Genomic DNA, 17244 nt, shown 5'->3' with positions numbered 1-17244 from the left:
TCTATCAGATGCCCGGATATCTGAAATTGAAGATGCAGAGCACATATGGAGCTCCAGTTGCATTTGTTGATTTTCAGGTGCCAACTTACTTTATTGATGCCATGTTCTCCTTTGTCATACCTGTTAAAGAGAGAGTTGACCTTAGCATCTCTCTTTCCTGTAGAGTTTGTTCATGATTGCAGTCCCCCAGGGTATTGAGTGGGACATGCTGAAAGACACAATTGAAAAATAATAAAATCAACTTTTTTTAAACAAAATGCCATTAAGTTCATGCACTAATTTCTTTTCAGCTTACAATCTATATTTCAACATATGCTAGCATGCCAATATGGGAGGTTTAATTGTATAATTATTATCAAAATTATTAATGGGATATTATGAATTTAAATGTTCAAATTTCATCATCTGCATGTAAGTTCTGTTTGTAAAAAGCATAAAAATTCTAGTCATTCACATATTTTTTAGTGTATTGAGAAGCATCACTGGTTTTTTGCATTATTGAGGACATGAACTTTTGATTTTTTTTCTGATATCTTATGTAAGGAGGGCCAAATTCAGATTTTACCTCAGTTTTTCTTTAGAAGAAACCTGCTACAGTTCTCTTTTACTGCATGTGGTCATAGCCACGGCACTTGTTCACCTTTTGGAAGTGTTTGTTGATTTTGAATGTGATAGCATTTAGTAATCCACTCTGAGAATTCTGAAAGAGTTGTTGTAGTGGGATTATGCAGTATCCCCTTAGGATTCGAAGCTTCAATTGTTTATGGCATTTGCAGAGGAATACCCTCTATATTGGAGTTCTGTGTAATTTACCTTTGCAGTTATCTTGCGAGACTCATCTAGTATATGCAACTAATTGTGCAGGATACTTCTCTTCAACGGCAGCATTAACTAGTCTGCAAGGCACAACTCTTTACTCATGTCCAGGAGGCTTACGTTTGGAGTATCCTTTAGGAATGCATTTTTGTTTCTTTTACAAGTAAATGCCTTTTGATTTATTTTATTGTTTGGAGTATCATTTTTGTTTTTGTGCACGATGTTTATCTCAATTTGCAACCCAGATATGCTAAGTCAAGGATGGGAATGCCTCGGAAGCCAAAATGATCAATAGTTGTTACCAAGTTTTGAGGACAGAATATAACCCTTTGCTTTGTCTCCCAGCCATTCTAGTTGATGCACTCTTAAATTATTTTGTACCAAAAAAAAAGGTTTACAGAGTGTAATTTTATAGCGTGATCAGATTTCCATTTAATTGGTATCAATTTCATGTATTTATTAACAATTGATAATTGAAAGCAAATTTCATGTTGATCCCAGCTTCTTGTTCCCTTTTCAAGTTGCTATTGGAGGTTTCAAAAATACTTCAGTTGTTTATCTTGATTTCTTTGATCTGAGAATTTGAAAGAATGTAAGAATGGATAAGGGAGAAATAAAAAAAAAAAAAAAGCAGTTGAGTTAGGTTTGACCTTTAAATAATAGTTGTTGAAGACATATCATCCATTCTCTCCACCCTCTAGTGGTCAGGTCAATATTTTCTCATCCCATTCTTCACCAATTTTGACTTTCCCCCCTTCAATAATTAGATGCTCGTCTTTTATATTTTAATTTATATTTATGACGTTGACCAAGATTTTTTCCACACAATTCAATGTATTTGTTTATTGGAAACCAACCACTCTAAATTTCAGGTGCATTCATGCTTTGACTTATATCTGATCTTTAATAAAAGTCAATTTATTTTTACTCCTAATTAATATCTCATTACTCATAAGATTCTCATAAGCCCTAATGTATACGCAACTTGCAAACAGTTTCAAGTCAAAGAAGCAATTAAACTATTATGAATATCATTTCAAATTTATATATAAATTAAAACATAAGGTAAGAAATAGACGAATATACATACTGTGATTGATATATTAGTAATTTGATGAAGAGATTAGTTAGTTAGTTTAGTATATTGGTTGAGAAGAGACCAAGAGGATGGTTTTTTTGTAAAAAAATTCCTGACTCTTAGCAAAGGTGTCAGTTTGTTCTAGGTAAGTACATTTAGACTAAATTGGTTGATTCATGAATCTATTTATTTCCTTTCTTTTGGGTAACAATACATAGTTCAATGCCTCTAAAGTCTTACATTACTACTGTGTGAATTATAGACTTGAGTTTATGGAGTTGACTGCCAAGGCCTAGTTTCATGGCAAAATTTAATAGAAATAGAAATGGAAATATTTGTTTCCGCTTTCCAGTTTGCATGGGTGTATTACTAGTCACGACTGTCACCCTCTTTACACCTCATGCAATATCTTATAACAAATTATTTACAGTGGAAGTGTCTGTGTAATTTGATAGAGATGTGTTTGGTTCTATTGGCATTTTCATTACACTTGGTTGCCGCTTGCCACTGAATTAATGTGGTCCCTCACTTTTCCCCATTAATTTCTACCCCCTAAATTATCACGGTGGTGCCAACTATTTCACAGCTAACCTCCATTATTCACAACTTTAGCTAACCACCATAGTAAAAATAAACACAGATCTACTATATATATTATATAATTTCATGTATTGTTGAACTACTATAAACAAACAAAACTTAGCTTTGAATTATCAGCCCTCCTAATTCAATAATATAATCCTTCACAATATATTAAACTTACCCCCTTTTTTGTTATATTTGATGACCTAATGACTCAATGTATGGCTAATAATATAGAGTATAAAAAACAAATTAATTAAGAACCACTAATGGCCTGATGGTAAAGGGTAAAGGAAATATCTAACATAGTCTTCAAAGTTTGAGTATCTTTGATAGTAAAAGAGCAAAGAGAAAGATTCAGTATGGTTTCGCAAGTTCGAACCCTCTTGAGGGTAAAGAGTAGAGGAGAATCTAACATAGTCACTCGAATGTGATCCCCAGGGTTGCTAATAGTATTTGTTATACCATTCGTATCAATTAACCCTTAATCCACACAAACTAACAGATCAACACACACAAGATCAAGAACACAAAACAATCAGATTTACCGTGGTTCGTCTTTCAAAACTGGAAAGACTACTCCACGTTAAGCTCCGATTTTTGGGGCTCACTGCACTAAATCAAGAGTTCTTACATATTACAGTGATTCTAAAGACACCCACAGCTCTCAATCTTGAATAATCACTCAAACCTTTAATCTCTAGAGAAACTTGAACCAACCTCTCTAATCATGAAGAACACTACCCTCACCTAACCCAGATTATACAATTTGAGACAAGATTGACGAAAACCTACAAAGCACAAAGAACCTTTTTGGTCGCATGAAGAAGAGAGGCCTCTTATTATGTAGAAGATGCTTGCTTATATATGGTTGACTTGCTAGATGAATTCTGGCCGTTGGATGTCGTTTGCTTCATGGCTTAGATTATCTCACATGTGTATTAAACGGCAGCGAATTGATAAGTTCAGATGCAGAAACGTCAACGTTTTGTATTTCATACTTTACAGTATTAAACAATATTGTTCTCTCCTCCACCTATAATGTCTACTTATTCTTTTTACCTTATGTTTTTAATTTTTCAATACTAAACTGAATTAAAGATTTTAAACATGAATGTATGTTAAGCTAATAATTTGAGTAGACGTGCGAATTACTGCCGGTCATTTAGTATTAAAATTTGATTTCAGACTTAATTAATTAAAATATTAAAACCAATACATAAATATACCACGTATTCACCATTATTAATTTGTTCATACACATACAACATGTTTAATTAATCTGTTTACACCTACTCAATCTTGATAATAGAATGAATGTTTTTATTATTATAACACAAAAATATGAAAGAAGAAGTGGTTTTGTATGGTTTTAGGATATAAATAATATATATATGGAGTCAAGTATAGCATGTTTTTGACATGAAATTTTAGCATAATGTTTAGAGGGATAAAGTTTTTAAAGCGTTGAAATACAAAAAAAAATAAAAAAAATACAATACCAATCATGTAAAATGTTTACATCTAAAATCCAATCTTCGAATTTCATGAGTCACGTGCCACATCCAAACCCTACTTCTGACTTATCATAATATCATGCAACCCTCTCATCTCAACCTTAAACCTAAATCTTATCTTTAAATCACAGAGTTGTTACGTGTCATCACCTAACAATATTTTATGATTGAAATATCAAAAAGAATCCCTTAATTTATTTATGAATAATTACGCCCCTCTTTAAATAAATGATAAATGGAGCTACCCAATTATCTTTTACAAACTGGGCCACCCTTTTACTTATTTAAATCTCCATATTAGCCTTTAATTTCTCTTAACAAAACAAATTTTCGAAGAGGACAAAATAGCCAATCCTGATTGCGTGAAGGGAAAGTCAATTCCTAACGGTATCTATCCACCGACCACCGACCTACCCTTTGTTGCCTCCTTAAAATATAATATTACAAAACTCTACAATTTTTTAAATAATAATAATTATTATAATATCATAAGAGACAAATATTGTTGAAATTACTTATGGTCATAAAGGACATGTTTACAACAAGTAACATTAATTATTTAGATGAATGTTTACTATTTTATTTAATCAAGCTTGTAATTTGATGAATAATATATCACAATTATTAATTGAAAGATGATAAAAACACATTTAATGTATTGATATAATCACAATTAACTCGAATGGTTTTCTCTCTTCCTTGAGTTCAACTTCAAGTCTTAGGGTCATCTTATACAATAATATTATGATTTATCTGATCTTTTGAGTTTATATAGTATTTATTAAACTTTAAAAATTAATTAAAATGCATAAAAATGTTTAATAGACTTTAAAAGTTAATTCAATAAATCTTGAGAATTAGCTTAAGTTTTTGTAAACTGGCCTAATGATCTCGGTTAAAATAAAAAATAAAAAAATGACGTAATAAATTAGGGCAAAGTGGAGTTGCTTTTCTCACAACCCATAAACTTGTTCACCGTGAGAAAGGACACCACCCATTACCCAATACCCATCACCAGTCACCTGTCACCACCTATCAATTAATATTTTATTCACAATCATACAATCCGGTTCTCCCCTCTTCCATTTTTTAATTTTCTATTTTGCCAAACAAAACCTCAGACTCAACACTCAGATGCCAATTGCCAAGAGCTAAGCATCTACGTCTGCAACCTGTTTTTTTCCTCATACCATTATTACATATCTGGAAACAACACAACTCCAACACACACGCACGCACGCACGCATCTCCTCTCCTCTCCTCTATCTTCTTTTAAACTGCTTCACCCTGATTATGTCGGTGAATTTGGATTTTTTCTCTCTCGATTTTTTTTAACATAGCGTCAATATCATCTTCAACGTGTTACCTCCTCCATATGACAGCCAATTATTCTATGTAGCATCTACATAGATACTCTTTTCTTCTTCACTTCTCCTCTCTTCTTTTCGTGTTCCTAGATAACCAAACACAAAAGATTTTTCTTTCTTTCTTTTGGTTTTTTTCTTTTGATATTTATGTAAGGAGGGCCAAATTCAGATTTTACCTCAGTTTTCTTAGAAGAAACTGCTACTAGTTCTTTTACTGCATGTGGTCATAGCACGCGGCATTGTTCACTTTTGGAAGTGTTAGTTGATTTGAATGTGATGCATTTAGTAATCCACTCTGAGAATTCTGAAAGAGTTGTTGTAGTGGGATTATGCAGTATTCCACTTAGATCGAAGCTTCATGTTTAGGCATTTGCAGGAGGAATACCCTCTATATTGGAGTTCTGTGTAATTTACTTGCAGTATATCTTGCGAGACTCATCTAGTATATGCAACTAATGTGAGGATACTTCTCTTCAACGCACGCATTAACTAGTCTGCAAGGCACAATCTTACTCATGTCCAGGAGGCTACGTTTGGAGTACCTTTAGGAATGCATTTTGTTCTTTTTACAAGTAATGCTTTTGATTTATTTATTGTTTGGAGTATCATTTTTGTTTTTGTGCACGAATGTTTATTCAATTGCAACCAGATATGTAAGTCAAGGATGGGAATGCCTCGGAAGCCAAAATGATCAATAGTTGTTAACCAAGTTTTGAGGACAGAATATAACCCTTTGCTTTGTCTCCAGCCATCTAGTTGATGCCCATCTTAAATTATTTTGTACCAAAAAAAAAAGTTTACGAAGGGTATTTTATAGCTGTTATCAGATTTCCATTTAATTGGTATCAAATTTCATGTATTTTATTAACAATTGATAATGAAAGCAAATTTCTGTTGATCCCAGCTTCTTGTTTCCCTTTTTCAAGTTGCTATTGGAGGTTTCAAAAAATCTTCAGTTGTTTTATCTTGATTTCTTTGAATCTGAGAATTTAGAAGAAGACATAGTAGAATGGTATAGGGAGAAATAAAAAAAAAAAAAAAAGCAGTTGAGTTAGGTTTGACCTTTAAAATAATAGGTTGAAGGACATATCATCCATTTTCTCCACCCTTAGTGGCAGGTCAATATTTTTTCATCCCTTCTTCACCTAAATTGTACTTTCCCCCCTTCAATAATTAGATGCTCGTCATTTTATAATTTATAATTATATTTATGACGTTGATCCAAGATTTTTTCCACACAATTCAATGTATTTGTTTATTGGAAACCAACCACTCTAAATTTCAGGTGCATTCATGCTTTGACTTATATCTGATCTTTAATAAAAGTCAATTTATTTTTACTCCTAAATTAATATCTCAATTACTCATAAGATTCTCATCGAAGCCCTAAATGTATACGCAACTTGCAAACAAGTTTCAAGTCAAAGAAGCAATAAATCTATTATGAATATCATTCACAATTATATAATAAAATTAAACATAAGGTAAAAGAAAATAGACGAATAACATACTGTGAATTGAGATATATAGTATTTGATGAAGAGATTAGTTAGTTAGTTAGTTATATTGGTTGAGAAGAGACCAAGAAGGAATGGTTTTTTTTGTAAAAAAATTCTGACTCTTAGCAAAGGTGTCAGTTTGTTCTAGGTAAGTCACATGAATTTAAGACTAAATTGGTTGATTCATGAAATTATTTCCTTTCTTGGGGTAACAATAACATAGTTCAATGCCTCTAAAAGTTTACATTACTACTGTGTGAATTATAGACTTGAGTTATGGGTTGACTGCCAAGGCCTAGTTTCATGGACAAAATTTAATAGAATAGAAATGGAAAAGTAATTGTCCGCTTCCAGTTGCATGGGGGCATTACTAGTCACCGATGTCACCCCTCTTAACATCATGCAATATCTTATAACAAAATTATTACAGTGGAAGTGATCGTGTAATTTGTAGAGATGTGTTTGGTTCTATTGGCATTTTCATTACACTGGTTGTCGTGCCACTGATTAATGTGGTCCCTCACCTTTTCCCCATTAATTTCTACCCCCTAAATTATCACGGTGGTGCCCATATTCACAGTAACCTCCATTATTCACAACTTTAGCTAACCACATAGTAAAAATAAACACGATCTACTATATTATATATATAATTTCATGTAATATGTTGAAATTACTATAAACAAACAAAACTAGCTTTGAATTATCAGCCCTCCTAATCAATAATATAATCCTTCAACATAATATTAAACTTACCCCCATTTTGTTATATTGATGAACCTAATGGACTCAAGTATGGCTATATAATTATAGAGTATGAAAAAACAAATTAATTAAGAACCACTAATGGCCTGATGGTAAAAGGGTAAAGGAAGATCTAACATAGTCTTCAAAGTTTGAGTATCTTTGATGTAAAAGAGCAAAGAGAAAGATTCAGTATGGTTTCGCAAGTTCGAACCCCTTGAGGGTAAAAGAGTAAGAGGAGAATCTAACATAGTCACTCGAATGTGAGTCCAGGGTTGCTATAGTATTTGTATACCAATTCGTGTCAATTAACCTTAATCACACAAAATAACAGATCAACAACACAAGATCAAGAAACACAAGAACAATCAGATTTACCGTGGTTCGTCTTTTCAAAAACGGAAAGACTACATCCACGTTAAGCTCAGATTTTTGGGGCTCACTGCACTAGAATCAAGAGTTCTTACATATTACAGTGATTCTTAAGACAAACCCAGCTCTCAATCTGAATAATCACTCAAACCTAATTCTTAGAGAAAATTGAACAACCTCTCTAATCATGAGGAAACACTACCCTCACCTAACCCAGATTATACAAATTTGAGACAGATGACGAAAACCTTACAAAGCACAAAGAACCTTTTTGGTCGCATGAAGAGAGAGGCCCTATTATGTAGAAGATGCTTGCTTATATATGGGTGACTTGCTAGATGAATTCTGGCCGTTGGATGTCGTTTGCTTCAATGGCTTAGATTATCTCACATGTGTATTAAACGGCAGCGAATTGATAAGTCAGAATGCAGAAACGTCAACGTTTTGTATTTCATACTTTACAGTATTAAACAATATTCTTCTCCTCCACCTATAATGTCTACATTATTTCTTTTTACTCTTATGTTTTAATTTTTCAATACTAAACTGAATTAAAGATTTAAACATGAAGGTAGTTAAGCTAATAATTTGAGTGACGTGTCGAATTACTGCCGGTCATTTAGTATTAAAATTTTGATTTCAGACTTAATTTAATTAAATATTAAAACCAATACATAAATATACCACGTATCAACCATTATTAATCATCAAGTGAAACTCATGCATGTGCCCAAGTTATTCTTAAAAGTTGTTCTGTTACATAAATCTGCAATATGGATTACAGTTATGGTTCAGTAAAATTTATGGACTTTTCCAATCCATATACTATCTGCCAAAATTCCATCTATTTTCTTTCGTGTTTTCATTTTTGTCTGAAGTGTAACAGAGAGGATTTACCTTTATGCCTGATCCTTAGAAATATCAGAGAAACTAGTACAGAAAGCATTAGGCAAAACACTTGAAGATTGTGTGATTTGAATCTGCTGTAGGTCAAATTATTTTGTTCATTCTTGATGTTGTTGACAAGGCTTTGTCACTTGGTACTCAAAAACGTGTGCATGGATACCCACTACTGTTCTGCAGTGCTTCAGAGCATGAGATATATTAATTTTAGTTTGCATTCCTCTGTTTGCAGGGAATGGTGTTTGATCTTGAGAAAGGATCAATCCTATATATTGATCTTGCAAAATCTAATTCCCGACCTAAGCGCTCAAGAACAGGTCTGTAGCTTGTTGAATATCTTCCCTTAAAATTTGATTTGATTTCTGTTATATATTTTGGTTTCTTGGTGACGTCATGTGTACTCGTTGGTTATTACTATTAGATGATGAATGGAGTGGCTCAGATAAGAAGGCAAGAGCATCCTCCACATTTTCAAGGGGAACTTCTGACTCTGGTGGGTGGATTGCCTAGATTTAATTAGTTTGTGTCAGATTACCTTGTGGTTGCTTGTTTAAACAGTTTCTTTTCTTGGCTCACTTTAGGCCTATTAATAACGTTTGTAATCTCTCTCTTGCTCTCATTCATTTGTTTTATATGAGCTAGCTGGTGCTTGTCTAATCTCTCACTTGGACTACAAATTAATTACTTAGTCACACGAAGGACACATTCTTATAGATGCTCACATTGCACATGTTTTGCACGCTTGGGCACTAGCAGGTTTTGGCAGCGTTCACATGCCTGGAATGGGTAATTCTGCTTACAACATGATTGGTTATCCACCTACACAAAGGTCATCTGCATTACTTAAGCACAACTTTCATTACTTAGAAGTGATTACTTCTAGATCAATTAGCACATATTTTTACTTTCAAGTGATTGCTTCTAGCAGAAAGGTCAAGGTCCTAGTAAAAGCGGTTACTACATGTCCTGTTTGCAGAAGTTGGAGTGTAGTATCTGCCTTTTTGATTTTCAATTCTTCATGTATCTGTGAAACCTTGTCTGATTATTAATTCTTGTTTTCTTTTTTTTCCCTTTTTCTATCATTCAGTCTTGGAAACCTCGACGCAAGAGCTGCTAGTGAGATAACAGCTTCCAAATTGGTCAGGCTACATTTCAGCTTGCTTTTCTTTTTAAGTCAATTCCAGTTCCTAGCAGTTGCTTACCCTTTGTTCTTGCCTGCTCCCAATTGTGTATTTCTGCTATTGCTATATGCTCTATTATATCCTTTTCTTTTAACTTTGAAAGATATAATTAAGCTTACATGGTCTTCATAAATCATTAGTCCTTTGAGATGCTTCCTAACATGTCCTGTCTGCGTGTTTTCTTAAATTTTAGTTGTAAAATTGCATTGTTTTTATAATCTGATGCACGATGGTTTTCAAGCTATTGTCAATGCACCCAATTATAAGACCATGCCTTGTTTTCAATCATATTAATAGCCCATTTTCGTCAAGACAATCATCTTGACCACAATAAATTTTACATATGCACGCTCGAACAATTATTTTCCATTGTCAATAACTTCAAAGATCTTTGTTGTAATGGCAGAATCATTCTTCAGTTCCCCCTAATGTCCCCAAAATTGGTACCCCATGTCCAACACTTTTTGTGGCTAATCTCGGGCCAACCTGTACAGAGCAAGAATTAATTCAAGTCTTTTCTAGGTAAGAACCATAACTTTTCTTATGTAATATATTATTTTGTTAATTTTTTTTTTGGTTGATATTTTTTCTATCAGATGCCCAGGATATCTGAAATTGAAGATGCAGAGCACATATGGAGCTCCAGTTGCATTTGTTGATTTTCAGGTGCTCAACTTACTTTATTGATGCCATGTTCTCCTTTGTCATACCTGTTAAAGAGAGAGTTGACCTAATAGCATCTCTCTTTCCTGTAGAGTTTGTTCATGATTGCAGTCCCCCTAGGGTATATGAGTGGGACATGCTGAAAGAAACAAATTAGAAAAATAAAATAAAATCAACTTTTTTTAAACAAAATGCCATTAAGTTCATGCACTAATTTCTTTTCAGCTTACAATCTATATTTCAACATATGCTAGCATGCCAATATGGGAGGTTTAATTGTATAATTAATTTATCAAAATTATTAATGGGATATTTATGAATTTAAATGTTCAAATTTCATCATTTGCATGTAGATTCTGTTTGTAAAAAGCAGTAAAAATTCATAGTCATTCACATATATTTTTAGTGTATTGAGAAAGCATCACTGGTTTTTTGCATTATTGAGGACATGAACTTTTGATTTTTTTTCTTGATATCTTATGTAAGGAGGGCCAAATTCAGATTTTACCTCAGTTTTCTTTAGAAGAAACCTGCTACTAGTTCTCTTTTACTGCATGTGGTCATAGCACGCGGCACTTGTTCACCTTTTGGAAGTGTTTAGTTGATTTTGAATGTGATAGCATTTAGTAATCCACTCTGAGAATTCTGAAAGAGTTGTTGTAGTGGGATTATGCAGTATTCCACTTAGGATTCGAAGCTTCAATTGTTTATGGCATTTGCAGGAGGAATACCCTCTATATTGGAGTTCTGTGTAATTTACCTTTGCAGTATATCTTGTGAGAGTCATCTAGTATATGCAACTAATTGTGCAGGATACTTCCTCTTCAACGGCAGCATTAACTAGTCTGCAAGGCACAATTCTTTACTCATGTCCAGGAGGCTTACGTTTGGAGTATCCTTTAGGAATGCATTTTTGTTTCTTTTTACAAGTAAATGCCTTTTGATTTATTTTATTGTTTGGAGTATCATTTTTGTTTTTGTGCACGAATGTTTATCTCAATTTGCAACCCAGATATGCTAAGTCAAGGATGGGAATGCCTCGGAAGCCAAAATGATCAATAGTTTTTAACCAAGTTTTGAGGGCAGAATATAACCCTTTGCTTTGTCTACCAGCCATTCTAGTTGATGCACATCTTAAATTATTTTGTACCAAAAAAATAGGTTTACGAAGGTGTAATTTTATAGCTGTTATCAGATTTCCATTTAATTCGTATCAAATTTCATGTATTTTATTAACAATTGATAATTGAAAGCAAATTTCATGTTGATATCCCAGCTTCTTGTTTCCCTTTTTCAAGTTGCTATTGGAGGTTTCAAAAATACTTCAGTTGTTTTATCTTGATTTCTTTGAATCTGAGAATTTAGAAAGAAGACATAGTAGAATGGATATAGGGAGAAATAAAAAAAAAAAAAAAAAGCAGTTGAGTTAGGTTTGACCTTTAAAATAATAGTTGTTGAAGGACATATCATCCATTCTCTCCACCCTCTAGTGGTCAGGTCAATATTTTCTCATCCCATTCTTCACCTAAATTTTGACTTTCCCCCCTTCAATAATTAGATGCTCGTCATTTTATAATTTATAATTTAATATTTATGACGTTGATCCAAGATTTTTTCCACACAATTCAATGTATTTGTTTATTGGAAACCAACCACTCTAAATTTCAGGTGCATTCATGCTTTGACTTATATCTGATCTTTAATAAAAGTCAATTTATTTTTACTCCTAAATTAATATCTCAATTACTCATAAGATTCTCATCGAAGCCCTAAATGTATACGCAACTTGCAAACAAGTTTCAAGTCAAAGAAGCAATTAAATCTATTATGAATATCATTTACAAATTTATATAATAAAATTAAACAATAAGGTAAAAGAAAATAGACGAATATACATACTGTGAATTGAGATATTATAGTAATTTGATGAAGAGATTAGTTAGTTAGTTAGTTATATTGGTTGAGAAGAGACCAAGAAGGAATGGTTTTTTTGTAAAAAAATTCCTGACTCTTAGCAAAGGTGTCAGTTTGTTCTAGGTAAAGTCACATGAATTTAAGACTAAATTGGTTGATTCATGAATCTATTTATTTCCTTTCTTTTGGGGTAACAATAACATAGTTCAATGCCTCTAAAAGTCTTACATTACTACTGTGTGAATTATAGACTTGAGTTTATGGAGTTGACTGCCAAGGCCTAGTTTCATGGACAAAATTTAATAGAAATAGAAATGGAAAAGTAATTGTTTCCGCTTTCCAGTTTGCATGGGTGCTATTACTAGTCACCGACTGTCACCCCTCTTTACACCTCATGCAATATCTTATAACAAATTATTTACAGTGGAAGTGATCGTGTAATTTGATAGAGATGTGTTTGGTTCTATTGGCATTTTCATTACACTTGGTTGTCGCTTGCCACTGAATTAATGTGGTCCCTCACCTTTTCCCCATTAATTTCTACCCCCTCAAATTATCACGGTGGTGCCAACTATTTCACAGCTAACCTCCATTATTCACAACTTTAGCTAACCACCATAGTAAAAATAAACACAGATCTACTAACTAACTATATATATATATATAAAATTTCATATAATATGTTGAACTTACTATAAACAAACAAAACTTAGCTTTGAATTATCAGCCCTCCTAATTCAATAATATAATCCTTCAACAATAATATTAAACTTACCCCCATTTTTTGTTATATTTGATGAACCCTAATGGACTCAATGTATGGCTATATAATTATAGAGTATGAAAAAACAAATTAATTAAGAACCACTAATGGCCTGATGGTAAAAGGGTAAAGGAAGATCTAACATAGTCTTCAAAGTTTGAGTATCTTTGATAGTAAAAGAGCAAAGAGAAAGATTCAGTATGGTTTCGCAAGTTCGAACCCTCTTGAGGGTAAAAGAGTAAGAGGAGAATCTAACATAGTCACTCGAATGTGAGTCCCCAGGGTTGCTAATAGTATTTGTTATACCAATTCGTGATCAATTAACCCTTAATCACACACAAACTAACAGATCAACACACACACAAGATCAAGAAACACAAGAACAATCAGATTTACCGTGGTTCGTCTTTTCAAAAACTGGAAAGACTACATCCACGTTAAGCTCCAGGAATTTTTGGGGCTCACTGCACTAGGAATCAAGAGTTCTTACATATTACAGTGATTCTTAAAGACACACACAGCTCTCAATCTTGAATAATCACTCAAACCTTTAATCTCTAGAGAAACTTGAACCAACCTCTCTAATCATGAAGGAAACACTACCCTCACCTAACCCAGATTATACAAATTTGAGACAAGATTGACGAAAACCTTACAAAGCACAAAGAACCTTTTTGGTCGCATGAAGAAGAGAGGCCTCTTATTATGTAGAAGATGCTTGCTTATATATGGTTGACTTGCTAGATGAATTCTGGCCGTTGGATGTCGTTTGCTTCAATGGCTTAGATTATCTCACATGTGTATTAAACGGCAGCGAATTGATAAGTTCAGAATGCAGAAACGTCAACGTTTTGTATTTCATACTTTAACAGTATTAAACAATATTGTTCTTCTCCTCCACCTATAATGTCTACATTATTTCTTTTTACTCTTATGTTTTTAATTTTTCAATACTAAACTGAATTAAAGATTTTAAACATGAATGTATGTTAAGCTAATAATTTGAGTAGACGTGTCGAATTACTGCCGGTCATTTAGTATTAAAATTTTGATTTCAGACTTAATTTAATTAAAATATTAAAACCAATACATAAATATACCACGTATTCAACATTATTAATTTGTTCATACACATACAACATGTTTAATTAATCTGTTTACACCTACTCAATCTTGATAATAGAATGAATGTTTTTATTATTATAACACAAAAATATGAAAGAAGAAGTGGTTTTGTATGGTTTTAGGATATAAATAATATATATATGGAGTCAAGTATAGCATGTTTTTGACATGAAATTTTAGCATAATGTTTAGAGGGATAAAGTTTTTAAAGCGTTGAAATACAAAAGAAAATACAATACCAATCATGTAAAATGTTCACATATAAAATCCAATCTTCGAATTTCATGAGTCACGTGCCACATCCGAACCCTACTTCTGACTTATCATAATATCATGCAACCCTCTCATCTCAACCTTAAACTTAGATCTTATCTTTAAATCATAGAGTTGTTACGTGTCATCACCTAACATTATTTTATGATTGAAATATCAAAAAGAATCCCTTAATTTATTTATGAATAATTACGCCCCTCTTTAAATAAATGATAAATGGAGCTACCCAATCATCTTTTACTAACTGGGCCACCCTTTTACTTTTTTAAATCTCCATATTAGCCTTTAATTTCTCTTAACAAAACAAATTTTCGAAGAGGACAAAATAGCCAATCCTCATTGCGTGAAGGGAAAGTCAATTCCTAACGGTATCTATCCACCGACCACCGACCTACCCTTTGTTGCCTCCTTAAAATATAATATTACAAAACTCTACATTTTTTAAATAATAATAATTATTATAATATCATAAGAGACAAATATTGTTGAAATTACTTATGGTCGTAAAGGACATGTTTACAACAGGTTACATATCACAATTATTAATTGAAAGATGATAAAAACACATTTAATGCATTGATATAATCACAATTAACTCCAAGATTTTGGTGGTAAATAAGGTTTTTTTTCTTTTTTAAGTTTGGGAGTCATCTTACACGATAATATTATAATTTATTTAGTGTTTAATGAACTCCAAGAATTAATTGAGATGCATAAAAATATTTAATAAAATTTAAAAATTAGTTTAATAAATTTTAAAAATTAGTTTAAGTATATATAAACTGTTTTAACATATCTAGGTAAAAATAAAAATAAAAAAAATAATGATGTAATAAATTAGGGCAAAGTGGAGTTGCTTTTCTCACAACCCAAAAACTTGTTCACCGTGAGAAAGGACACCACCCATTACCCAATACCCATCACCAGTCACCTGTCACCACCTATCAATTAATATTTTATTCACAATCATACAATCCGGTTCTCCCCTCTTCCATTTTTTAATTTTCTATTTTGCCAAACAAAACCTCAGACTCAACACTCAGATGCCAATTGCCAAGAGCCAAGCATCTACGTCTGCAACCTGTTTTTTTCCTCAGACCATTATTACATATCTGGAAACAACACAACTCCAACTCCAGCTCCAACACGCACGCACGCACGCACGCATCTCCTCTCCTCTTATCTTCTTTTAAACTACATCACCCTGATTATGTCGGTGAATTTGGATTTTTTCTCTCTCGATTTTTTTTAACATAGCATCAATATCATCTTCAACGTGTTACCTCCTCCATATGACAGCCAATTATTCTATGTAGCATCTACATAGATACTCTTTTCTTCTTCACTTCTCCTCTCTTCTTTTCGTGTTCCTAGATAACCAAACACAAAAGTTTTTTCTTTCTTTCTTTCTTTCTTTAACAAAAGATGGAGAGAGGTGCAGCTCTGACGGAGGCGGCCACCAGGAAGCGAGTCGTGGACAGAGAGAGACCCTACAAGGGGATAAGGATGAGAAAGTGGGGCAAGTGGGTGGCCGAGATTAGAGAGCCAAACAAACGTTCTAGAATCTGGCTCGGCTCTTACTCTACTCCTGTTGCCGCGGCTCGAGCTTACGATACGGCGGTGTTTTATCTCCGGGGACCGTCTGCCAGGTTGAACTTTCCGGACCTTTTGAAAGGAGACGGCGGCACTGCGGCTGTTAGTGGTGACATGTCAGCGGCTTTGATAAGAAAGAAAGCCACCGAAGTCGGCGCTAGAGTCGACGCCATCGAATCGGCGGTTCACACAAATCACGGAGAACAAAATAACCAACGTCAGGAACCAGTAATCGATGAATTCAAGGCCGCGTGTGGTGGGTTATTGAATCGGGTCGACCTGAACAAGGTACCCGACCCGGAAGATTTGGACGGTGAGTACTGAAGCCCTCTTAGTGGGAGACAAAAAAAAAAAAGTGGTTTATCTCTACCACTGATTATTGCTAACGTGCGCCATGGAGGTAAGTGTACGTTACGGGCCTGACGGGCGACGGCTGAAGGAATGATGAAGCCTTGTGGTACTGGTGGCTCTACCTCTCTTCTTCTTTTTTTTTTTTTTTTTTTTTGTTTTTTCCTTCCTTTCTTTCATGTGTATTATTAAATATTTAGAATATAAATTTTGGCCCATGTAAAAAAAAAAAAATGGGGGTAATTGTATATTGTTACTTATTTGATAATTTAAAATTTTGGGTCAGTATAATTTTTGATAATATTATTTGGTTTATGTGCAAACATGAAAATTTGTGAAATAGGATTTTGAATGAAGAAGAATAAGTCTCAATCGTTTATAAGAATAGAAACATAAAGAGGAGAGAAAATAGAAAAGAGGAAGAGGGAACAGGGAACAGGAATGGCCTACATATCCTGGCAGTTGGTGCAAGTGGGGATGGTTAACCACTAAAGTTATAACTACTA

The 17244-nt window shown here is 33.3% G+C and overlaps 2 protein-coding genes across 2 annotated transcripts; both read left to right on the top strand.

The window, feature by feature from the left end:
- Window positions 1-8: 8 nt before the first annotated feature.
- On the top strand, window positions 9-11993 carry LOC116128686 (cell wall integrity protein scw1-like). The gene is made up of 9 exons (XM_031414441.1): window positions 9-77; window positions 9111-9195; window positions 9300-9371; window positions 9635-9707; window positions 9966-10017; window positions 10466-10581; window positions 10656-10725; window positions 11535-11614; window positions 11735-11993. The coding sequence occupies exons 1-9, from the start codon at window positions 9-11 to the stop codon at window positions 11775-11777; spliced, it is 660 nt and encodes a 219-aa protein (XP_031270301.1). The 3' UTR covers window positions 11778-11993.
- A 3745-nt stretch (window positions 11994-15738) lies between these two features.
- Window positions 15739-17044, top strand: LOC116128695 (ethylene-responsive transcription factor ERF011-like). The gene has a single exon (XM_031414451.1). It carries the CDS (start codon window positions 16223-16225, stop codon window positions 16712-16714), a length of 492 nt encoding a protein of 163 aa, XP_031270311.1. The 5' UTR covers window positions 15739-16222; the 3' UTR covers window positions 16715-17044.
- The last annotated feature ends 200 nt before the right edge of the window (window positions 17045-17244 follow it).

Source organism: Pistacia vera, unplaced genomic scaffold (genome assembly GCF_008641045.1).
Source record: "Pistacia vera cultivar Batoury unplaced genomic scaffold, PisVer_v2 Contig201, whole genome shotgun sequence".
NCBI lineage: Eukaryota > Viridiplantae > Streptophyta > Magnoliopsida > Sapindales > Anacardiaceae > Pistacia > Pistacia vera.
This window is presented reverse-complemented; position numbering and strand designations above follow the sequence as displayed.